The 24,089-nt window shown below is 56.9% G+C and overlaps 1 protein-coding gene across 3 annotated transcripts; it reads left to right on the top strand.

Moving 5' to 3' along the window:
• Positions 1 to 3,415: 3,415 nt before the first annotated feature.
• KATNB1 (katanin regulatory subunit B1) lies at positions 3,416 to 23,790 on the top strand. 3 transcript variants are annotated; one of them, XM_045987389.1, is made up of 20 exons: positions 3,416 to 3,542; positions 4,688 to 4,992; positions 8,578 to 8,708; positions 11,608 to 11,725; positions 17,439 to 17,539; positions 17,902 to 17,943; positions 18,566 to 18,649; positions 18,869 to 18,984; positions 19,391 to 19,462; positions 19,629 to 19,779; positions 19,883 to 20,073; positions 20,189 to 20,319; positions 20,704 to 20,754; positions 21,697 to 21,764; positions 21,847 to 22,023; positions 22,107 to 22,256; positions 22,543 to 22,619; positions 22,699 to 22,773; positions 23,012 to 23,128; positions 23,388 to 23,790. In XM_045987389.1, exons 2-20 carry the CDS (start codon positions 4,953 to 4,955, stop codon positions 23,518 to 23,520), a joined length of 2,025 nt encoding a protein of 674 aa, XP_045843345.1. In that variant the 5' UTR covers positions 3,416 to 3,542; positions 4,688 to 4,952; the 3' UTR covers positions 23,521 to 23,790. The 3 variants fall into 3 exon arrangements, with proteins under 3 accessions (XP_045843345.1, XP_045843344.1, XP_045843346.1); XM_045987388.1 differs by lacking the exon at positions 3,416 to 3,542 and adding an exon at positions 3,974 to 4,560; XM_045987390.1 differs by lacking the exon at positions 3,416 to 3,542 and adding an exon at positions 3,978 to 4,560 and having other exon boundaries at positions 21,904 to 22,023.
• Positions 23,791 to 24,089: the final 299 nt, after the last annotated feature.

The raw sequence follows: 24,089 nt of genomic DNA, 5'->3' as shown, positions 1-24,089 counted from the left end.
ACATTCAGTTAGCCAGCATATAGTACATCATTAGTTTTTGATGGAGCATTCAACGATTCATTAGTTGCGTATAAACACACTTTTCGTGGGCCGCCTGTACCTCATGTTCCACAAGTTCCAGAGGAGGCTTCCTCTGCTTTCCTTCTCTGTCTACAGCCTGAGACTCCCCCCTCCCACCCACCTTGGCACCTTCCTCAATTGCTCCCTCTCCTTCTCGCCACTGGAACGTTGAGTCTTTGCGGCGCCTCTGCAGATGGTCCCACAGCCACCTGCAAACAGCCGGTTAGTTGTTTTCAGCCGCAGTGGCCCAGCTGACACAGTGCGAATGGCAAGGCCAAGGGGCTCTGCCCCAGAACTCGGGGGCTCCGCACCAGACTGCAAAGAACAGCATCCCAGCTCCGGTTCTTACCAGCCACTATTTAGCCATCTGTGAAATGGGATGACATTATTGTTGTCTCAAAGACTTATAAAGCAGAGAGGAGCGGAAGTGGCACATAGAAAGCCCCCAACGTTAGCTTAAAAAAATGGCCAATAAACACATGACAGTGTCAAATTCATTAATCATCAGGGATATGAAACGCCACCACACACCCACCAGTATGTATAAAATGAGTAAGACTTGGGAGGATGAGAAGCAACTGGAACTCTCAAGCAGTTTTCCCGGTTGGTCAACCTGTCTAACTGCTTTGGAAAACTGGCTCTATCTGGTGACACTAACCTTTGGCTCAGTAGTTCCGCTCCTAGGTTCTGCTCCATCCACCCCTCCCTCCACTCTCCCCCATCCATCTACTCAACAGTCCACCCAATGAACAAGAACAAAGAACTCAACCAAGATGTGCATATACATCCTCTAAGAGGCAGGTACTAGAATGTTCATGGCAGCGGTAGTATTAGTACCAAGCTGGAAACGCCCCCAGATGCCCATCAAGAGTAGAATGAAGACATAAATGTGGTCTCGAGACATTTTTGGTCATCACAACTGGTCTGAGAGTGGTCCTGGCAACTAGCATGTAGAGAGGCCAGGGAAGCTGCTTAACACCCTACAGACGTCTACGGTGCACAGGAAAGCTCCCTGAAGTAACGACCTAGACAGTAGTAGCTACGAAATGTGAACCATAGCCACACGGATTAACACATTGGATTCCTCATACACAGTATCAAAAGATCCCAGATACCAAAAAGAACATGCCGCATGATTCCATTTATATAGAAAAATACCCAGGTAAATTAATTAATTAGTCGTTGGCATCAGAATAGTTGTGGCTCTTAGGGTGTAAGGGAGCACCACGGAGGCTTCTGGGATGCTAGGAATGTTCTTCCGGACCTGAGCACGTTTAGTTTGTGAAAACTACGTTCAGTTTGTGAAAACTCACTTTTACAAAATACATGTCCTTGGGGTAGGTGTATTACACTGCAGTATGAGAGGTTTTTTTTTTTAATATTTTATTTATTTATTTGACAGAGAGGTCACAAGTAGGCACAGAAGCAGGCAGAGAGAGAGGGAGAAACAGGCTCCCCACTGAGCAGAGAGCCCGACGTGGGGCTCGACGTGGGGCTCGACGTGGGGCTCGACCCCAGGACCCTGAGATCATGACCTGAGCTGAAGGCAGAGGCTTAAACCACTGAGCCACCCAGGCGCCCCGAGTTTTCAAATGCTGATCATGAACCTAATCAAGCTTTAACTTCCCTTTAGCAAAACATTCAGAGGGAGAGAAACAGGGTAAACGACCCTAGCAGGAAACAGTGAGACAAAAATCATAATATAGGGCAGTCTGCAAGGGAAAAGGCCCAATCAATCTCTTCAAAAGATCAATGTCATTTAAAAAAAAAATGGGGGACTGAAACAATGAGTTTAAAAGAACCACCTATGGTGAATCTTGTTTGTTTCCTAGTTAGGAAAAAAAAAAGCTTTATTTAGCTTTTGGGTCTGATTGGGGAAATCTGGACTGCACATTAGAGGATTCTGTTTTCTTCAATGTGCTGATACAATGGTTGGGTAGGATAAGGGCCTTATTTTTTAAGAGGTATGTGCTCAGTATTTCATGTCATTTAGGAGTAAAATGTCTTGAGGCTGACAACTTTGAAATCGCTCAGAGAAAACACCTACATGTGCAAAGCAAATATGGAAAACCTTAGCAAGTGTTGGATTATCCACCAGGTCGATTCCACTATTAAACTATTATACATCATCGTAGAATTCTTTCAAGTTTTCTCTACGGATCTTTTCAGAATAAAAAGTTGGGGGAAATAGAGAGTGGGCAGCTTTGATCAGATTTTATTCTGCTAATCTAGCCCTCTGTTGAGAGTGCCCATATTCCTCTCCCGACCCACTCCCCAAAAGTACATCGTGAGAGGTGGACCCCCTGCCTCTGGCAGTGGGTGCCGTTCTGTAGAGAATCCCACAGACTTGCTTTAACAACAAGGGTTTAAGTCGGACACCATTCTTTTTGGTTGTGTGGCCAATTACCAATGCCTTAATCTAGGTCTCAGTTTCCTTATCCGTAAACAGAACCGGAATTCCTATGTCTTAGGTTTGTCGGAGGCGTCGGTCGGAGCTGCAGTGAGTGGCTGGCGGACAACGGGGAGATTCGGGGGTCTTTAGGCACCAGGCCCTCGGCACCTCCTGTGGGGTCCAGCCAGTCCCTCCCAAGCGGCTCCAGGGCGGCCCGGTCATGCGTGGGGCCTAGGCTCCCGCCGGTTATGGCCCTTCCCTAAGCCCACCCTACCCACGAGCCCAATAAAGCCGGACTTTCTCGGATTTCTAGTTGGTGGTCCCTTTAAGGCAGCCGCCCACTCATCCAGTCACGGACGCCGCAGCCATGGGGCAGCCTCCGGGGCTTCGCTCCCGGCTCGGACCCGCGATCAGGCTCCGTCTCCCTGCAGGTCTCCGGTCCGAGCCAAAGAAGAGGGGCAAAGTCCTCAGACCACTGAAGAACCGTTCCCGGCTAAAGAGAAGAAGTAAGAACTGTGGCAGAAAGGAAACACCCCGTCTCCCCTTGTCCCACTCCAAGATGGAAGGTCCGCGGCTTCACGCTCCTCCTGACCTTCCCTTCCCATTGGTTATCTGGGAATTGGTTTTCCAATAAGGAGAGCGCTTATTGGTTAAATTGGGACCATTGCTAAAGCGATTGGCGCAGGCGGCATGGGGTCGTCTGGCGGACTAAGAGGGAGAAGAAGGAAAAGGAGAGAAAAGGGAAAGCTTGAGGCGGAGGCGGGACCAAGGAAATGGCAGCTCTTATTGGTTCATTAGAAGCTAAGGGGAGACTCTTGAATTCTCTTTCCTCGTGATTAGTCCAATTCAGGAAAAGGGGGCGGGTACTTAGGGAGAGCGGCAGAAGCGCCTGCTTCGATTGGTCAAACCTGGCGGGCGGTGGAGCTCTCGCGGCAGTTGATTGGTGCGGTAGGTGAGGAGGGCGGAGCTCTGAGCCGGAGGTTTTGTTGTGAGGGTCGGTTGTCAAGCAGCGGCCAATCAGGGCGGGGGATGGAGGCAAGTGGGGGTCGCGCCTGGAGCGGAGCCTTGGCCTCCGGAGCCTCAGCTGCAGGTGGAGTGGGCGAGGGGGCGAGGAGGCGAGGGGGACTGTGGGCCTAGTATTGGGCCAAGCCAGGCGGGGCCGAGCTGGGCTGTGGCGAGAGGGCTCCGGGCGGGGGGAAGTGGAACCCATGCCCCAGGAGCTGAGAGGAGTGGGAGGATCAGGCGAGGCCGAGGGACCAGCTCCAGCCTCGGGGCGGGCGAGACGGGCGGAACGGGAGTGGGGGCCGGAGGAGAAAACCGGGGAGGCCGGAAGCGGAGCCGGGGGTCTGCTGGAGGCTGAGTGATGAATACGGACACTGGAAGCAGGAGAGTGAATGAATGGGGGATACTGATAGCAGAAGGGGAGGGAAATAGAGGGGGTCTGGCGAGGCAGGGGTCAGGTTAAGGAGCTCAGGAGACAGGATGTTCAGGATTGGGGGACACAAGCGGCAAGGAGAAGGGGAATGAACGAGGGACTAGAGAGGCAGAACTGGGGAATCCAGGAGAGGGGGCGGAGAGGAGAGCGTTCATAGGAAAGAGGCTTGGAGAAAGGGGGTAGAAGCTTGATGAGGTGGCCTTTCCGAGTTGGGGAGGCATACCGACTCATGCCCAGACTGGAGACCTAGTTCCCAGTACTGTCCTTGGGAACTGAGGGGACCAGGAGTAGTTCACTTGCTGCCAAGGGAGGGATTGGACCCTCAGGGCCCTCTTTGACATTCTCCCCAGAGATGATTTAAATGCCTGCCTCTGGAATGCTTCTCCTGGGCCCCAAAGCTTTGCCTCTGGCTCCACCCCCTTCCCATAGCGTCAGAGGAAACAGTGACTCCCAGAAATCTATGTGAACTGCAGACATGTGGTCTTCCCCGCCCCAATGCGGCTGCTGCTGCTCTCTGGGCAGCCAGCCTCTTGGAACAGAACCTCCTGCCATCCCATCATCCTGGCCTCTGGGAGGGCCTTTCTTTCCCTGTGTTCCAAGTCACCCTGCCTGAGGTGCCCCTGCAGATTCTCAGACACGATTTACAGTTCAGCTCCTGTCTCTGGTGGCTCTGGTGGGTGTCTCTCTATGCAGTAGCCTTGGTGATCTGGGGAGCTGCGCTGTGGTTCTGCAAGCCCAGTGTGCCCCGAACTCTCACCAGATGTTTTCTGATAAGCCATCGCCTTCTGTTTGTGTTCCAGGCCAGTGTTGAACTGATATGGCTCGAGCCTGACCTTCCATAAGCTGCGATCCTGACGGGCACACACAGGCTGTTGCTGTGGCTGCTGTGAATGATCTAAAACCACGAGGCAGTCTGGGACTGAGAGACGAGGCATTCCCTCTGCCTGGATGTGTGGGAACTCCCTGCCAACTTGATTGGTGGATCTGGGGGGGATCCACCCCCACCCCGCAAGCAAAGTACAGTCCATCTAGTGGGTGGAGCCTCAGGTGCCAGCCAACTGAAGGATGGCCACCCCTGTGGTCACCAAGACGGCCTGGAAGTTACGTGAGTGACTTTCTTTTTTCTTTTTTTTTCCTCATCCTATTTATTCCATTAGCTGCTTGTTTCCAGGTGGCCTGAACCCCCGGATTTATCTCCTGTTCTTGGCACAGAGCGAGACTCCTAGCCTTGGAGACAGACCAGGATGCAAATCATGACTTTGGCACTTCTTAGTGGGGTGACACTGGGCAGGTGACTTAACCTTTCTGAGGCTTCATTTCCTGTCTGTACAGTGAGCTAATCACACCTGCATCATAGAGCTGCTGTGAGACCCAGGCAGGGTGGTGAACATAAGAGAAGCACTTGGTGCATTTAGGCTGACGGGTGGGACTGGGAGAGAGATGCTGAGAGGTGTTCCTGGCATTTGCAGACCTCTCATGGGCCAGGCTTCCTCTGCGAGATCTTGGGCATCTTGGAGCCGGTGGGGGGGCGGTAGTGAGAGAGTAGGCCCAGAGATGCTGGCAGTGCTCCGGAATGTCACTGAGCTCCAGCACCGCCCACCCTCACATTATTCTCCACCAGCCACTCTAAATTTTCTGATCGTAGGACCTCTTTATACTTTGAAAAATTGTTGAGGACCCCAAGGAGTTTTTGTTCATGGGAATCATCACTGTTTACATGTTAGAAATCAATACTCAGGCATCTTAAGACATAAGAGTATACAGTCAAACGTGCCACTTGTGATGGGGCCATCATATGTCTTGTATCTTCCCAAAACCACCGCCCTCCCCCCCGTATGCTCGCGAGCAAACAAGAGTGTAAATAGTCAGATGCCATCTTGGTATTATTATGAAAATAGTTTTGTTCTCTTGGACCCCCAGAAAGGATCTTGAAGATCCTTGAAGATCTTGAAGATCCTAAGGTCCCCCAGATCATATTTGGGAACTGCCTTACTCCACCTGTGATAACCTGTGGCCACACTGGTCACCTTCTGCTACGAGCTGTCCCCGAGCTTTTTTCAGAAGCTGTGCAAGGCTCCCCCACTCTTTAAGTGTTAGAACCTGGGCAAAGCCCAGTGCTGGACCTCGGTATGCTCACAGTAAAATGAGAGCTTTGGGTAGTTTCAAATTGTTTCTTAGCACTAGGGCTCTGAGAGAACCCTGTCATGGGCTCCCAAGGAGGGTGTACTTTGCAGAGAGTGGCTTTGTGTTTATTGGGGTTATGTATTCCTTCAGTAGCCGGTCTTTCCTGAGCATAGAACCAGGCACTGGGGAGATAGTTGGCTGGGGGTGGGGGTTAGTTGGCTGGGGGTGGGGGTTGCAAAGTGGACGAGGTCTCCGTGCAATGGGGCCTAGAGCCTGGGGAGAGCAAGAGGCAGAAATCAGGTAACCACACCGCACCATTTCTCCTTGTCTGATTCCAAACTGGAGCATGCGCTTTCATCAGTTAACTAGAGGGGTAGAGGAGTGCTGTAGGCTGCCTAAAGAGACATACAAAGGCCCTGGGGCAGGAAGCTTAGCACATTGGAAGGGCTCGAAGGCGCCCGTGGGCTGCCACACCACAGTGGAGAAAATGTGCCAAATGAAGCTGTTGGGGTCTTCAGGGATATATGTCCACAGGACCCCAGCCCTTCTGAGGCCTTGGCTTTATCTTAAAGGCAAAGTCAAGCCATCGAAGGGTTCAGACAAGAGGTAATAGGATCAGGCATGTTGGGCTCTGATGACAAGTTCATGTGCATAGCCATCTCCATGATTATAAGCTCTCTGAAGAGCCCAACGCCAAGTGACCCCTGGCTCCCTGTGCCTATAGAGTCCAGCAAGGATCAGAAGCTTCTAGGCCTGGTGCCCGTCACATACCTACCTCTCTTCGAGGTCCCCGGCCCTTCCAGGGGCTTCAGTCAGGCTGGAGACCCTAGGCAGGCTGCTTAAAGGGGAGTGATCTGCGCCTTCTAGAAGGGCCCAATCTCCAAATGCTTCTCATCCCCATGTCTGTAGGTCTTCAGCTGGAAGCCCTGTGCTTGGACCCATCCCATCAGGCTGTAGCATGAGCATAGGAACCTTCTCACTTTCCTTCCCCACTGGCTCCCCAGTGCTGGGCCTAGAGCAGACACCCAGGACACGTGTGTATTATGAATTAAGGGCTTCTCCAGGGGCAGTAGTCCTGAGGCCCACAGAAAAGTAGCAGTGTGCCCAAGGAGGCCTGGGGAGGTGGGGCCCGGCTGGAACTTTCCCTGGGAGGTGTGAGAGCCAGGATAGACACCCAGACATTATAGGTGGCTCACAAGTGGGGGACAGTGCACACGGGGAGTGTTTTCAGATAAGGGGAGAGGGCCCAAGGCTTGGGAACAGAGTGCTGAGGGAGAAGGTGGTTTGTCCTCTTTCTGAGTTGGCCAGTCAGTGGGGCCCAGCAGAAGCTGTTGAACAGATAAGAGGCTATGGCCCAAGCCCCAGAGCACCTCAGGCATCTGTCCCTAAATGTCCAGAGGACAGAAGGCTCCATAGTTGTGATGAGGACTGGGAAGGGGCTCAGCTCCCTTGGGTCCAGTGATGGGGTCCCTGGGCCCCCCGCTGATATTGGGGCCTGCCAGAGACTCTCGCCTCTGCTAGGGTGGGGCGCTGCCCGTCCCTGGCTCTGGCCAGGCCGGGCCCTGAGACCCTCCGTGGCCCATGTCTGCTGCCCCTGCTACTTCCCCAGCGGCCCGGGCCAGGGGCCCTCAGGCTGCCCACCATGGTCATCCCGCCCACTCTGTCTGGTCAGTCCTCACTTCCACCCCTCCCACCCAGGCCTCTCAGTCAGCTGCCTCCTGCCTCCCATGCAGCCCACCCTCCTGTGCCTGCCGGGGTCCCCCACACCATCTGTGCCTTAGCCTTACTAACAACCGCCAAGCACAGCTTACAGTGTGTTCTCGGTGGCTGCTCAGCAACTTGGTGAAGCAGGCACTGCTATTATCCCCATTTACCTGACGAGGAACCTAGCCTCAGAGAGGGTGAGTGACTGGTCTAAGGCCACACAGCCTGCAGTAGCCGCGCTCAGACCAGAACCTGGTCCACTGTTCTGAAGCTGCAGGCTGAAGCCCTAGGTGGGCTCACTTGGAGACAGCTTGTCTAGAGTTGACCCGAACGGTTCCCAAAGTGTGTTCCCCAAAGTGGGTTTACGTGTATAGCAAGCCGCAGCAGAGAGATGCTTAGGGGGTTACGTGGGTCAGTATTTTTCATTTTAATAATTATTTCTAGAAGAAGTATAATGAACGTATCAATCTTGTAACTTTACGGATTTTATTGCTTAATTGTCTTTATATAGACAGAGCTAAATACAGAAGGCGGGTCAATGTTTAAGTTGAGCAGAGTGAGCATGAGAATGTGACCAGGCAGCGTGCAGAGAGAAGAGCACACCTTGCGGCCTGGGGGTGGGACAGGGAATACCCGAAGCGGGGAAGTAGCTGTTCCTGCCCTGGGTGCAAGCCTGCCCTTGCCGCCAGGCCTCTGCATCATGCCAGGGTGTCTGGCACCAGAGGGGAGCCGAGGCGGGCAGACCCTTCCACCTGGGCTTCAGGTGCCAGGACCAAGGGCCTCACTGGGCAGGGCCCAGCTCTGCTCCCCGTGGCCATGACTAGCCCCTGACTGCGTTCTCCTCCTGTCTTTCCTTGTGTAGAGGAGATTGTCGCCCACGCCAGTAATGTGTCCTCGCTGGTGCTGGGCAAGGCCTCCGGGCGGCTGCTGGCTACTGGTGGGGATGACTGCCGTGTCAACCTGTGGTCCATCAACAAACCCAACTGCATCATGGTGAGACTCGCTGGCCGATGGGGGACAGGGCCAAGGCCCGGGGAGGGGGTGGGGTGGAGTCAGGGGCAGGCAGCTCTGCAGGCTCTGTCGGGCCCAGGGCACCCCAGCGGGAGGCTAGGGGGACACAGCACTGCATCAGTGCCCCCAAGATGTCTGGGACCATGGCCAGCCCTGAGGAATGGGGAAGTCACTTGGTGGTGGACAGAGTTCTGGCGCAGGCGCCTGTGTGAGTAAAGCTAAAATAAGCCCATGAGCCTGAGATGGACGCTTGCCGACCCGCCTCCCCGCCCACCTGTCAGCTGCACTTGGACGTTACTTTGAACCATCCCCTGTCTGGTTCCACAAGGAGGATGTGAGGGTGCCTGGCTGAAGCTGCTTAGCGAGCTGCTTCTTTACAGCTCTTGCCCCGGTTGTACAACCAATTCCTTGCCAAGACCTGTCTTCCCAAACAGGAAAACCTAAAGGAGGAAAAAATACAAAAATGAATTCCATTTCCATCATCCAGAGACCGCTACAGGTCCTTCTAGGTGCCGGCGTAGGTCCATATGTGTGCACACGCATGTACACGTACGTACACACATGCAAACACGTACCCGTGTGCACCGCATGTCTGTAGAATGGCGTATTTTTGGAACACTGTCTTATTTACTCCTGTAGCTTGGGTTTTGAAGGAAACAGTCTTTATTGTTTGCGAGCATTTTCCGGTCAGCAAATACCCTTCCACAGCAGGGTTTGTGATGGCTTCGGGGTGTACCATCCTCGGCAGGAGCAGAAATTAGCTTAGCCTCGCCCTATTCCCAGCACAAAAGTCCTCTGCAGCGCTTTGGCTCTGCTCAGCCAAGGAGGCGACTGTCCTCCTCTCCCTCAGCCTTTGAGCAGATCTGCGAAGGCCACATGATCTGAGGGTGTGCACTTTTTAAAAAGCTTTCAAAACAGATTGCCAAATTGCCCTCCAGAAATCAATTTACATTCTCTCCAGCTGGCACCGGGACCTGCCCTGTCCCCCTCCGTGACCTTGCAAGCACAGGTTATTAACATTCTTTTGATCTTGGCCACCTAAAGTTATTATTTATTTTTTTAGTAGAAACTTAATCGCCTCAGTATTTCTGTGAGATGCAGGCAAGGGCTGAGAGCCCGGCTGAGCCAGGGCTCTGGTGAAGAACCGGACTGAAATCGCTTTGTTTTGTTTCACTTCATTTTCAGGGTTCCAATGAGTCCCACCCCCCAAAATGCCAAAGTAACACATACAGATGGAAAACGAGCCAACAAACACTGGCCAAAACGGGCCTGAAGTGACCCCACACTCTTGTCCCGCTTCTTCGTCGGGAGTCAGCCCGCAGGGCTCACCCTGTGCCCGCCCCACTGAGGAGCCACAGACCTGGGGGTGACTTCTTGCTCGCCCTCAGATTTAGACGTCCCGGGCCCCCCGTTCGGGGTCCCTTCTGCCGGTGCCTGTGTGTTCTGAGCACGCGCGAGCTGTTACAGCTCAGTGTCCAAGGGACGCGGGGTCCGAAGTGAGAAGTCTTCTTTCCTCCCCTGACCCCCACAGCCCTCCTGGGACAACCACGGTCCCTGATCACCCTGTGTCCTTCCAGAATTATTTTCTGTGTCCGCGAGCAAATATGTACGTCTCTTCCCTTCCCCCTGCACTTTTGTTTTGTTTTGCTTACACAGACTGTATCTTATATATACCGTTCTCCACCTTTTTCCACCTGAAAGTGTCACGGAGATTAGTCTTTATCGTATTCAGATGGTTGCCTCGTTCATCTCTATAGCCAGACAGTATTCTGTCTCGAGGGTGACCACCGCTTAGCCGACAGTTTCTGCTGGTGGGCATTTATATGGCTTCTGGTGTTTTGTGAAAAAGATTCACTGTGGCCAGTGACCTTGGGTCTGTTTTGTTTGCCATGTGGTTGAGTGTGTGCGGGGGTAGGCTCCCAGGGGCAGAGTTGCTGGTGTGGAGAGGTGGTGCATTTCTAAATGTGGACACATTTTGCCCAGTTGCCCCCCACCATGGAGTTTATACCCATTTATACTCTTGCTGGAGATGGCCAGGAGTCACACAAGCTACTTGGGACCGTCTGGCCTTTGGGCAATTCTTCTGGGGAGCAATTTCCCCATTCCCCCCCACCCCCACCCCCTGAACGTTGTTTTAGCAAACAGTGGAGTTACCCCTGTGCTTTGGGGTGACCAGTGCTGGGCAGGGAGTGACAGATGCCATGGACTTCAGATTTGGGCCTTCTTTCCAGAAAGCTGGAAATGCCAGCATCTCCCACTTCTCTCAGGCTGGACCCGGGCCTGGCTCAGCCCTGCTCCGGCTCTGGCCTGCCCTGAGTTGGGTGACAGTTTTTTCCAGTAAAGTCACCAAAGGCTCTCTCTGGGTTCCACAATTCCTTGCCTAGGAACATGGCAGGGTCCTCCACCAGGGGCAGCCTCTGGGGATCCAGGCATTCCAGAGTGGGGAGATGTGTGCCATTGACAAGCCAGGCCTCGGTTCTGTCAGGGTTTCCCCCACTGAGGGGCTTGTCCAGGCAGAGTGGAGACAGAAGCAGAGCCTAGGTGGGCAGTGGTTTGGACTCAGGGCTGGAGGGTCAGCTGCTCCCCCATTCCAAGGGGCCCAGGGCCATTTTGGCAAATGATGCCCACATCAGGGGCACAGTGGGCCGTGGGATGGGGTTGGAGCATGACAGGGTTCTGGCCCAGTTTTAGCCCTGGAAGCCGAAGCCAGGAGAAGCAGCTGGCCACCCCGCATGTAGGAAAGCCTAGATGCGGTTCCATGGAACACAGCCTCCCTGCTTGACCCCTTCTTGCTGCTGCCCTTCGCAGGGAGCCAGAATGTGGGCCAGCAGCTCGGGCTTTCTCCATGCAGGGCACTGAAGCTGCTACCCTCTCTCCACAGAGCCTGACGGGTCACACGTCCCCAGTGGAGAGCGTCCGCCTCAACACCCCGGAGGAGCTCATCGTGGCCGGCTCCCAGTCAGGCTCCATCCGCGTTTGGGACCTAGAAGCTGCCAAAAGTAGGCATCTGTACTCACCTTCCCACATGCACACCGGTGGCCATGTTATCTCAGGTTCTGCTGTTGAGCTGCTTCCTCCAGGAAGCCTGTCCTGACAACATTGGGTGCTTCCCTCTGGGAGACCCTGACCACTCCACCCCCTTGAGCTTAGCAGCAGTGACATGCTGTTGCTGTCTGTGAGCGCTGACACTCAGGAGGTAGCGGGAAACGTCCAGACGGACCACTGTGGGTGTGTGGGCGGGTGGGTGTGTAGATTCAGAAGCTGGAAAAATGTCAGGTGCCACCAGGGGCCACACAGGACGAGTAAACCTGGGGGCCCGTGGGGAGACCCGGAGGGGTGCCTGTGGGGAGAACTGGGGTGGCCTGACTTGGCGGTGGTTGCCTCTTAGCCTGCCTGCAGGGTTGGGGCCTAGGGTAGCCTGATCCTCTGTCTCCTTGAGCTTTGTTTATATTTGCTTTTCATCTTTAGAGAAGTTATACATAGTTTAAAAAGTCAAATGCTGGGGCGCCTGGGCGGCTCAGTGGATTAAGCCGCTGCCTTCGGCTCAGGTCATGATCTCAGGGTCCTGGGATCGAGCCCCGCATCGGGCTCTCTGCTCCGCAGGGAGCCAGCTTCCTCCTCTCTCTCTGTCTGCCTCTCTGCCTACTTGTGATCTCTCCTCTGTCAAATAAATAAATAACATCTTTAAAAAAAAAAAAAGTCAAATGCCAGGCATTCTACAAATAAGTACGATGGAAATGAGAAGCTTCACCCTACTCCTTCCCACTCTCCAGACGCCTCGACCTTCTGTCCTTTGACCTGGTGTCTTGCTACCTCCCCTTTCCAAAGTAACATGGTATTATGGCAACTCCTGTCTCTTGCTGCCTTCCTCCTGGGCAAGACAGGAAGTTTAGCTCTCCTAGGGGCACCTGGCTGGCTCAGTCAGGGAGCCTGGGACTCTTGATCTCGGTTGTGAGTTTGAGCCCCATGTTGGTTGTAGAGATTACTTAAAAAATAAAATCGGAAACAAAAAAGAAGTTAGTTCTCTTAGAGCTGCTGGCCCTCCCTTGTCACTCCCAGCGTTGTTCTCCTGATCTCACCGTGGAAATAATCCGCATTTCTCGTACCAGGCCCGCAGAGCTGTGACAGCGGATTGTGTTTCTTCTGGAGTTAATAGCTGTTCTTTTTCCATCTGTATGTGTCCTACATCTGTTACTAATTCGTCCCTAGATTCTCTGCCTGAAGAGTAGCCTCCTCCTTGAGGTACCCCTGAAGCCATCCCATAATTGAGGTGTCTCTTCTCAGATCCTCTGTCCCCCGGGTCCCAGTGTCAGGGGGAGCACCCGGGCCTGCAGCCCGGCCGCCATTTTGGGGCCACCTTGTCTTCGGGGAGCTCTCCTATCTCGCTGCTGCGCCAGAGTCCGCGTTACCATCTTTCTCGGTTTTCTGCCTCTCTCTGATGGAGCACATTCTTTCATAGCTTACTGAGAAGGGGTGCATGACAGGCACAGTTTTTGAGACCATCTGTGGCTTAAAATGACTTTGTTTTACTCTCATCCTTTTTTATTTATTTTAGAATCTGTAGAAGTCTAGATTGGAGATTGTTTTCCCTCAGAAGTTTGAAGGTGCGGCTGTTAGGTTCCTGTTCATGGTGGCCATTGGGAGGTCCATGCTGTCTCCTCTTGGGTCCCTCGCGTGCGACCTGCGTCTCCTGTCTCTCTGCAAGCTCATAGGCTGTTTGTCCCAGCGTCCTGGGGCTTTGTGTGATGACCCTTGGTCCCATGCTAGATCCTAGCTGGGTTCTTTCAGTGTGTCAGCTCGTGCCTTTGGTTCCGGACCACGTGGGGAGTCTCTCCTTGCCAAACGCGGGGGGACTCTCAGTGTCCGTGGGTGCGGCCACATGACAGTGGGCCCAGTGTTGCCAGCTGCACGGATTTTTCAAGAGAAGCTGGGGATTTGGACATTTAAGTGAAAATCCCCCCATCCCCATTTCTAAATGTTGACAGCTAATTCAAGATTTTTTTTCAGAACACTATGCAGGGCAGCCCTGAGAGGTCCAAGTAAAACCTGCTTGCTCGCTGCTTTTTGCCAGCGTCCAGCCTGGACCTCCCAGCGTGCCAGGCCAGAGGCCCGCTGCTGCCTGAAGGATGGGAGAGGGAGCGGTGGTGTGGGTTTTGTGGGGGCTGCTTTTTCTAGAAGACAGCCCCCTTGCCTGGTTGAGACTCGGGTTCTCTCTGGGCCTCTCCTGGGGTATGTGCTCTACCGTGATGGCCGCCGCCAGCGCGCATGCCTGGTGGCCGGGGCCTCTGCTCCAGGACAGTGCTCTTGTTGCAAAGATGGTCCTCAAGAGAGATGTCACCCCAGGCCTGCTGGGTGAGGCTTGCCTGCCCGGGGATGGGTGCATGTGCACGACAGAGCCCATGAGATCGCCAACCCCGGCCATATGCTTAGCATCTCAGCATGCACTCCTGCTGCCTGGCCCCACGCGGAGCTGGAGTGTTGCTGGACTTGAAGGGAATGAGGGGGAGCAAGCCCCAGCCGGCCAGGCCCAGGCTGAGGGGCCAGAGAGGCTCAGGCACAAGGCAGTTTGCTTCCTGGGACATCTCTGCCTGGATCTCAGTCCCAGCAGATAGCACCAGCCATTCACCGTTCACCGAGGAGCAAGAGACAAAAGACAGAAGCCAAGGGCACCCCTGTCCCTCAGCTGTGACTACTTTGCACAGAAGGGAAGCGTGAGGAGTTCCTTGAGGCGGGCAAAGAATGAAAACCGAACACCTGTGGAATTCCTGGGCCCTGGAGTCTCAGGGTTGATTACTCTCCAAGGAGCTCGTTTCCAACACTTGGCCCAGACCCCACGCCCAGGGAACCTGATTCAATAGTGGCGGAAGCCCCAAATCTGGCTTGCACTAAGCTTCCAGATGGTTCTGATGCAGAGCCGGGTTGGCAGGGCCCCCTTATTTGACACATGGGCAAACTGGGGCCCAAGGAGGACCCCTGAACCTGATAAAGACCCCGTGGCCAGGGTGGTGGAAGCTGGGACTGAAATTCTGGCGTCAAGACTCCCATCCCAGTGCTCTTCACACTGCTGTTCGAGGGGTTCAGTGATGGAATGGAAACTTGCCCTCAGCAGCCATGGCAGGAAGAGCTCAGACCACAGGCTGACCTCCACTCCCACCCACCACAGCCTGAGTGAAAACGAGGGGCAGCTTGGCGCCCAGGTGCAGAGAGGCTCCTAACGGGGCCGGCTGGTCATCATGTGGTTGCGTTGAAAAGCCGCCCATTGCCGGAGCTTTTGGGCAGAGGTCGAACAGTGACCAGCTGGGAGGGCCTAGAGCTCCCACACAGGGCAGACAGATCCAGGACGCCCCTCCAGCCTGCGGCTCCTGGTCCTGCAACAGTTCTGCGGTAGGAGGCCTTCCAAGGGCCTTCCTGGGACAGAAGAGCAAGGGCAGAAGTCACGCCGGAAGAATGCGGTCCTGCCTGCTTTCCACGGCGCAGCCAGAGGGCGGGGTGGGCCAGCCTGGCCATCCCACAGGAAGGTAGCGTGTGTTTCGTGAATCTGGCCTACACAGGGGTGGAACCCACCACATCCTCTTGGGGCAGGGCAGGATTTGGGAAGCCTCGCTGTGGGACGCTGAGCCAGTGGGCTGGGAGGTGGGCACGGACTGGAGCAGGAGCCAGCATGCGTCCGCCCCCTCTGGGCCCCGGGCTTAGCCAGCAGAGCAGCGCCTGAGCCCCCAGCGGTGTAGAACCGCCTCAGAGTGTGGGGAGGAGCGGCTGAGGTTGAATTAGCGACTCAACAGACACGGCCGACACCATGTGAGGGATGTAAATAAATAAATAAAGGTGGCTCAGTCCCTGCTCGGCAGCAGGTTGGGCCTGCTGCGGGGTGACCCCAGGTAGGATGGGTGGATGTGGGGGGCTGCGGGCAGAAGGATGCAAATGTTGTTGAGGCAGGGAACCCCCAGAGCAGCTCACTTTTTTCCTGCCCTTGGGTGTGCCTGCCTCTTAGGAGCCCTAGACAGATGAGCTCCCTTGACTCGGGCAAAGGGTCACGTGGTAAAACCTGCTTCTCAGGACTCCGATGCCTGCTTTAATTTCTGGCTCTGTGCCCTGCTGACCAGCCTGAGGCAGGCAGCTTCCCCCTCGGAGCCTCAGACCCTCACCCATCTCCTGGTGCTGTTTGCTGGGGTTGGGGGGAGTGCCGAAGTCACTCAGGTAGTCCTCAGCACCCCAGGTATGCTCAGTAGCTATCCTGGGGACGAGGGAGGTGCCAAATGACTGTGGCACTGAGTAGTGGTCCTGAGTAGTGGTTCTCGCTGGTGCCAGAAGACCAAGGACCAAGACAGGTGCTCTGAGGCCAGAGGAGAAGAGAAGGTCTGCTTTGGGGGACAGAGCTCTCCTTCAGAAAGGATGGACAGCGAGAATAACTCTAGCTGGTATTCATTGAGCACTTACTGTGTGCACGCCCATGCTAAGCCCTTTATGTCCCATTCTAACTCTGATTGTGACCCATTATGAGCCTCAGGGAGGGGAAGGGATTGCCCAGGGTCACCTGGTAAGCGAGGAGCAGCGCAGAACCGCTCCCATTTCTGGCTGGCTCCAGAGCCCTGAACCTGGACCTTGAGGGATGGAGACAATCTCGTGCAGTAGAGTTTGAATCTCTCCGTGCCTGGAGCGCGCCTCTCTTGACCCTAAAGCACTGCATTTGGAGTCTGCTTGGACCCTCCTCCAGTGGGAGCATGTCGCCTTATGACACGGCTGTTCCACCTTGGCTCAAACCTAAGGATGGCCGGATTCCCACAGCCCTTGACCCCTCCACTTGCGGGGTGATCCGTTTCCTTCAGACAGCAGAATTATGAATCTTTCAAAAAGCCAGACACTTGAGGCCGAAGAGGCAAATGTGGCACCGGGGAATACTCAGAGACACAAGGTTTGCTCGCGGGCCAGGCCGGGCTCAGCCACGGAGCTGCAATGGAAGCTAAGGTTTCCCGGGGCAGCAGGAGGTAACTGGCCCCAGTCATGTCCTCTGTGTGTTCTCTCGGTTCGCACAGGTTCGCACAGCACCTCCTCTTGTCCTCACAGCTACCCTCAAGCTCCCTTGTACAGGGGGCTGGTGTGAGCACCACAGCCACTCCAGGGATGCCCTCCACGTTGCCTTTCTTGGGGCCTTTGCCCACCATTTCCCTCTGCCTAAATATCCTCCCTCACCCTCCACTCACTGACGTCCTGTTTGAATACTGCCTCCTCCAAAAAGCCTTCGTGGATTTCTCTTTTCAACCAAGCAGCTTCTCCACCAGCATGGACTCACCTGCCTGCCTCTTCTGTCTCCGCTGTGGCGAAATGCTACCAACCAGGGGACAGGCTGTCTGTCTGTCCATGAACTGAGTGCAGTGGTTTTCCAGCTCTGCTGTCTCCAGACTGTGGAGACTGCTGTGGGAATCTGGCTGCTGCCGTGGCCTTACAAGAGCACACTGGATGAGACCTAGGGTGCAGGCTATGGGGGCTCGGGTCAGGACAGAAATGGCTGTCATCTCTCGGGACAAAAATAGGAAGGTCGGGTGCTGCGGCGACAGGACTCCAGTTGATGTGTCTCCCTGTTTTGAAAATCGCTGCTGTTCTGGTTCTCTGTGCAGTTATCACGGAAGCACGCACCTGCGACCACCACAGTCGTCCTCTGCCGGGTGCCTGGCTTGCCCCTCACGCCCCTGTCTCTGCTCTCTTCCTCGGCAGTTCTTCGCACACTTATGGGCCACAAAGCCAACATCTGCAGCCTGGACTTCCACCCATATGGCGAGTTCGTAGCCTCGGGCTCCCAGGACACGAACATCAAGGTGAGACCCTGTCTGTGCCCTGTGTCCCCCGCTGGGACACATGCGTCCCACGTGAGGAGCGGGCCTTTTGGTGCTGTGGGAGGGCCTCTTCCCTCTGTGGTGGAAGCCCACAGCTTCCGAGGGAGGGGGACTTGGAAACGTTCGCCAGACATTCCTGCTCAGAATGCCCAGCTTTCACAAGCAGTTTCCAGATTGCTGTCATTTTGGGGTGTGATGACTGGAGTGCCTGGAGCCCCTCTCTGCTCATGGCTACATGCCACCCTCTGACCCGGGCTCCTACCCACTGACCTGGGCAAGGCCGCTGCCACCCGAGCCCACCTTGGTCGCGACCTGTCCTGACTCTGCCGCCCTTCTGCCCGCAGCTCTGGGACATCCGGAGGAAAGGCTGTGTTTTCCGGTACAAGGTAAGGAAGGCACCCTTTGTCAGACAGTCCGTGAGCCCCATGCAGACATGGAGGCTGGGGTAGTGCCCAGACCCTGGCAGGGGCTGGAAGGAATCACCATCCAACCTGGGGGAGAACATGAGAACCAAGAGTCCAAAGGAGAAGCCAAAATCTCGAGCAGAGCAGGAGCGCTGTGGGAGGTCCACCTGGATTCCCCTCTTTCCACGAATCCTCCCAGCACTGTGTTTACCAAACTGCACTCCGTACTCTGGTTCCGTAGGGAGGTAATAGGTGTCATGAGGTGAAAAGGATTCCTATTCCTATGTGTTTTGGAAGCACTGAGTTGAATACATAATTTTGGAGGTATTTATGCCCTTGACATTGAGAGAAAATACCTGACTCCCCAAAAAGAGGCATAAAATACGTGGTTTTCCACACTGGCCGGGGAGTCGGATTTCCTGGAGCATTCCGCAGCACTGGGAATCCTGACTGCGTGGGGAGGTGTCCCTCCAGGACATCTCTGGCACACAGCCATCAGGCTCCACCTCGCCTACTGGTCAAGGGCAGGGAGGAACTGGGTGGAAAGAAGGGCAGCCCCTTGGACCCTGGCTCGTTGGGTGAGCTCAGTGCTCTGCCCTCTCAGGGACACACCCAGGCCGTGCGGTGCCTCCGGTTCAGCCCCGACGGGAAGTGGCTGGCATCGGCCGCGGATGACCACACAGTGAAGGTAGCACCTGGTCTGCCCTGGGCCTGGGCCTGAGGACGGGGGTCTGCTGAATGCTCTCCTGCCGGGTCTACACCTCCCTCCTGATCAGGCTTGCACATCTCACAGGGGAAGGCAGCTTGTAGATCGGGGTGGGGGTGGGGGAAGGGGAGCCGCAGCCAGGGGACAGCAGGCAGCCGAGATCCCGGGCCTGGTCCTGACCTCCAGCCTGCCCTGCTCTAGCTCTGGGATCTGACTGCTGGCAAGATGATGTCCGAGTTCCCTGGCCACACAGGGCCTGTCAACGTGGTGGAGTTTCACCCCAATGAGTACCTGCTGGCTTCTGGCAGCTCGGACAGGTGAGGAAGAACAAGGCCTGTCGCCCATGACTGCCATTTCTCACATGTCTGTCCTCTGTGTGTAAATGTCTGTCCCAGTCTCCCTCTGTCCTGAGGTGTTCTCTGCCCACTGATGCTATGTAGACTGACCTGACTTCCGGCCAAGCCAGGCTGGGGCCCTTGTCCCATCTCTTCCCGAGCTCTGGTCCCCGGCCCCAGTGTCCTGGGCTGTCATGGCATGTCCAGGTCCAAAGCCCATGCTCCCCTCCTGCCAAGGGGGGTCAGCCCCTGGCCCTGGGTAGTGTTCTTAGTGGCTACCACCCAGGGGACAGGCGTTTGCAGAGAAATAGGACTCCTGGGCCATGGGCCTGCATGGAGGCCAGCACAGGGATGCCGGCTTCCCAGCACAGTCTGACTGCCTTTGCAGGACCATCCGGTTCTGGGATCTGGAGAAGTTCCAGGTGGTGAGCTGCATCGAAGGAGAGCCAGGGCCCGTCAGGTGCGCTGGCAGCTGGGTGGTGGGCCTTCCTCCCGGGCAGTGGGTATGGGGTTTGGGTGGGCCTTTCCCTCCCTGCTCCTGCTTTCCCTGTTCGGGGCTCCCCGCAGCCTCCCTGGATTGGGGATCTCCATGCTCGGGACCCATGGTCCACTCTCGCCTCCCCCAGGAGTGTCCTGTTCAACCCTGACGGCTGCTGCCTGTACAGCGGCTGCCAGGACTCACTGCGCGTCTATGGCTGGGAGCCTGAGCGTTGCTTTGACGTGGTCGTGGTCAGCTGGGGCAAGGTGGCCGACCTGGCTGTCTGCAACGACCAGCTGGTGAGAGCGCCGCTGCCTGTCTGTCCCCCTCCAGCCCCCACATCCCCCCCAAGCCCTGCTGGGGTCCTGCCTGTGTGTGCCCCAGCTCTGCCGCTTCCTGCAGATAGGTGTGGCCTTCTCCCAGAGCAACGTCTCCTCTTATGTGGTGGACTTGACACGGGTCACCAGGACAGGCACGGTGGCCCAGGACCCCGTGCAGGACAGCCGGCCCCTGGCGCAACAGCCAGCCCACCCCAGTGCCCCTCTTCGGCGCATCTATGAGCGGCCGGGCACAGCCTGCAGCAAGCCTCAGAGGTGGGGTGCTCAGGGCCCCAGAGGGCTCAGGAGGTGGGCGGGCACTGGGAAGGCTGTGGGAGGCCCAGCCCAGCTCACCGCACGGGCGTCCTGTGGGCCTGTCCCCGCCCCACAGGGTGAAGCAGAATTCGGAGAGCGAGCGCCGCAGCCCCAGCAGCGAGGATGACCGGGACGAGCGTGAGTCTCGGGCCGAAATCCAGAACGCCGAGGAGTACAATGAGATCTTCCAGCCCAAGAACAGCATCAGTGAGGCTTGCCCCCCGACCCCAGCCCCCCCGGCATTCCCATCTGTGCATGGAGGCAGACGGTGCTTAGCGGGGACAGTGTCAATGGCGCTCTGCTTCCTTGGCTGGAGTTCCGGCTCACCTCTTGGCCCCCAGGCTCTGTTCCCAGGTCCTCGAGGCCTGGCAGCTGCTCAGTGCTATAGCACACCCTGAATGAGAGAAGGTTCCATGCGGACAAGTAGATGGGAGGGGACAGGACTGAGGGTTTCTGGGAGCAGGAACAGGGTCATGGGTCTGCAGCTGTGTATGCACCTGGGACCACCTTGCACCCATACCCACGCACCCACCCCTGGTGTGCCATGTCAGCCTTGGCCAACTGAGTCCCCAGCCCCCTTTGCCTCTGCAGGCCGGACACCACCCCGAAGAAGTGAGCCCTTTCCGGCACCCCCGGAGGATGGTGAGTAAGGGGGCAGAGCCTGGCATCCCAGGGTCACCAGCTCCCCAGGCCTCCCTGCCATGGCACTACCTCCAGCCTCTCCCCCACTAGATCTTTTCCCTGTGCTCACCCAAAAGCACCTACTGTGTGCCGGGACCCACACTAGGCTCTGGTGATGGAGCCTGAGCAAGGGGGGCAGGTGCCTCCCTCAGGAGCTCTCACCCTAGTGAGCAGGGAGATGGCAGACAGCCACACAGCTTTGTCTGTGGAAGGGACAGTGCGGCGGAGGCAGGGGTGGGCAGGGTGAGGGTGGGCCACAGAGGGCCTGCAGGAGACAGGGGAGCAGGGAAGGGCTGCTGGTGGGAAGGGGTGGGAGGATGGCAGGCCCTGGGGTCTGGGAGCAGGAGGCCAGGCCCTGGCTGGGGTTTGGTTTTGCTACTGGGAAAAAACATGATCTGCTTTATGACTGAAAAAGCCAGGGTGGGGGGCACCCTTGTCCTGTAGACTGTCCCTCCCTTCCACCAGGCTTTCTCTTCAAGGGGCCATCTTATCATTCTCCCTCCAGGTGGGGTTTCCTGTGCATCCCTCTCACCATCCACTCACTGCAGCACTGCCTCCCCCACCCCCCGCAGCCAGCACACACTCGGTTCCCAGTGACGTGACAGGGTGGCCCCTCCCTGGAGCTCCCCGGGTCCTATCCACACACTGCTTGACACCTTTCTTCCTGGTGATTGGGTGGAAAATGAGAGGCCAGTCCAGCCTCCATGCTCCCGCCTCCCCAGGAGTCCCCCACCCCCCACATACACAACTGCTGCTATCTCCTTCCTCAGTGACCCCACTGACTCTGCTCCATCCCTCCCAGTGATGTGGGTGCTCCCCAGAAGCCCACCACAAGCCCTGCCTTCTTCCTGCTAGTCCCTTTTGGCCTGGCCTAACGCAGAGAGCTTTCCTTTTTGCCTCCAGACATGGTCTCAGCCAAGGAGGTGGCCAAGCCCAGCCCGGCCATGGACTCGCAGTTCCCGGTGCCAAATGTACGTCTGGGTGGAGAGGGCATGGTGCGGGGCTGGGAGCGGGGCCACAGTCCTGAACCCAGGTTGGGGCCCTCCATGCCAGGGTGCGCAGAGGGGGCGGCCTCAGGCTGGCTCCCCACTGAGCTCCAGACCCCACCAGCTCGAGGTCCCGCCCCGGCCCCCAGCTGTCAGTCCCACGCCTGTGCCCAAGGCTGAGCCCGCCATCATCCCTGCCACCCGGAACGAGCCCATCGGGCTGAAGGCCTCTGACTTCCTGCCTGTGAGTGGGGGTCCAGCCTGAGGGCAGGGTGGAGGCCTCCGGGGCAAGGGTGGAACTTGGCCACCAGCACCTGTCCCGCACAGGCCGTGAAGATCCCCCAGCAGGCCGAGCTGGTCGACGAGGACGCCATGTCGCAGATCCGCAAAGGCCATGACACTATGTGCGTGGTGCTCACCAGCCGCCACAAGAACCTGGACACCGTGCGGGCCGTGTGGACCACGGGTGATATCAAGGCAAGCCCTTCTCCCCCAGGGTTTGGACTGACCCTAGGAGAAAGCTGGCCAGGGCAGGCCGTGGGGCTGGGTGGCCCCTGTCCCTACATGGCAGCTTTCGCGTGTTTCTGTCATCGTCGTCGTCATGAGCTGCCAGTTATTGTCTCTTGACGCGCCTGGTCTCACACTCATCAGCTGAGCTGCAGGCTTGTTAGCAGCCCCCAACAAAGCCCCTCCTCAGGCTGCGCCCGGGGAGGGCCCGCGCCCTCCCCGTCCCCTCTGACAGGCACTCTGTCTGTTTGCTCAGACTTCGGTGGACTCGGCTGTGGCCATCAATGACCTGTCAGTGGTAGTGGACCTCCTGAACATTGTCAACCAGAAAGCGTGAGTAGTCGTCGTGGGGCAAGGCTGGCCCAGGAGCTGGAGCTGGCTGCTAACGGTCCATCCCTGGCCCTCTCCCCAGCTCCCTGTGGAAGCTGGACCTGTGCACCACGGTCTTGCCGCAGATCGAGAAGCTTCTGCAGAGCAAGTATGAGAGGTACATGTGGGGAAACCATACCAGCCTCACAATGGGGAGGGGCGGAAGGCTCCTCAGGGACAATGGGAAGGACCCCCAGGGTCCGCGCCCCCATGAGTGTGTGGCACCGCAGTCCCCACCAAGTTGGAGAGGCCACGGTGAAAATGAGCCCGTGTTGCCCCTGGTCCTCTGCCTACTCCTCTGTTTTTGTACCTTCTCTCTTTCTTTCCTTCTGTGGCTCCATCCCTCACCTTTGAAGCTACGTGCAGACCGGCTGCACGTCCCTGAAACTGATCCTGCAGCGGTTTCTGCCCCTGATCACGGACATCCTGGCGGCACCCCCCTCTGTGGGTGTGGACATCAGCCGGGAGGAGAGGTGAGGGGTCAAGCAGCGTGCCATGTCGGGGTACAGAGGCCTGGGGCCCAGCCTGCTTGTTGATGGCCCCAGCCCTGAGCAGAAGTCATGCCTATGCCAGTAACTTGGAACATGGGATGGGGGGCAGGGTCCAGAGCTGGGGCTCTTCTGTGGCCAGGTGCGTCCTGCATCCAGGCCCTCGGCCTGCCTCCCAGAGGAGGGGGGGAGTGGTGTGGCAGGCAAAGCCCTAGCGCTTGGCGCTCAACCTCTCTGCCCACAGGCTCCACAAGTGCCGGCTGTGCTACAGGCAGCTGAAGAGCATCAGTGGCCTCGTCAAGAGCAAGTCGGGTTTGAGTGGCCGCCACGGCAGTGCCTTCCGGGAGCTGCACTTACTTATGGCCAGTTTGGACTGAGGAGCTTTTGGGCCTGGCCTCAGCCCCCGTTCCTGTTCCCTGTGCACTCCCGGGCCCATGAGCCTCTGCCCGGCCCCCTCTGCAGCCCGTGGCCATCCTGGAGGTGGTGGCTCAGCCCACTGGCCACCTGCACAGCCCTGAGCTCTCAGACAACTTCTCCCTGGCAGTGGCTGCCCTGCTTGGCCAACTCCTGCTTCCTGGGGCAGCAAAGAGCACCCTGGGGCTGCTGCTGTAATTTATAAGGCGAATTTTATTAAATTTGTAACTATTCCCTGGTTTCTTTGCTTGGAGGTGCATTCTCCGGCCCTGCGGCTCTGCCTAGCCCGACTGCCCACCTGGGCCCTTCGGAGACGGAGGACTCCCCTCCAGGCCTGAGGCAGTGTGGCCAGCAGGGGGCAGCAGAGTGCCAGGCCTGCTGGAAGGGGCAAGTTCAGTGTAGGGGGGAGGGTGGGGGAGCAGGGGAGTGGGGGAGGCGGCAACTCCTTTCACAGCTAAGGGTGAGGGGTGAGGGGTGGGTGAGGGGTGAGGGGTGAGGGGTGGGTGAGGGGTGAGGGGTGAGGGGTGGGTGA

The sequence above is a fragment of the Meles meles genome, chromosome 19 (assembly GCF_922984935.1).
Source record: "Meles meles chromosome 19, mMelMel3.1 paternal haplotype, whole genome shotgun sequence".
Classification (NCBI taxonomy): Eukaryota; Metazoa; Chordata; class Mammalia; order Carnivora; family Mustelidae; genus Meles; species Meles meles.
Note: the sequence above shows the minus strand (reverse complement) of the source record. Positions and strands in the feature narration are given on the sequence as shown.

Coding starts and splice junctions, on each gene's coding strand:
- KATNB1 (XM_045987389.1), top strand. CDS start 4,953: ATGGCCACCCCTGTGGTCACCAAGACGGCCTGGAAGTTAC. Junction 20,320..20,703: donor CCAGCCCAAGAACAGCATCA/GTGAGGCTTGCC, acceptor TTGCCTCTGCAG/GCCGGACACCACCCCGAAGA. Junction 23,129..23,387: donor GACATCAGCCGGGAGGAGAG/GTGAGGGGTCAA, acceptor CTCTGCCCACAG/GCTCCACAAGTGCCGGCTGT.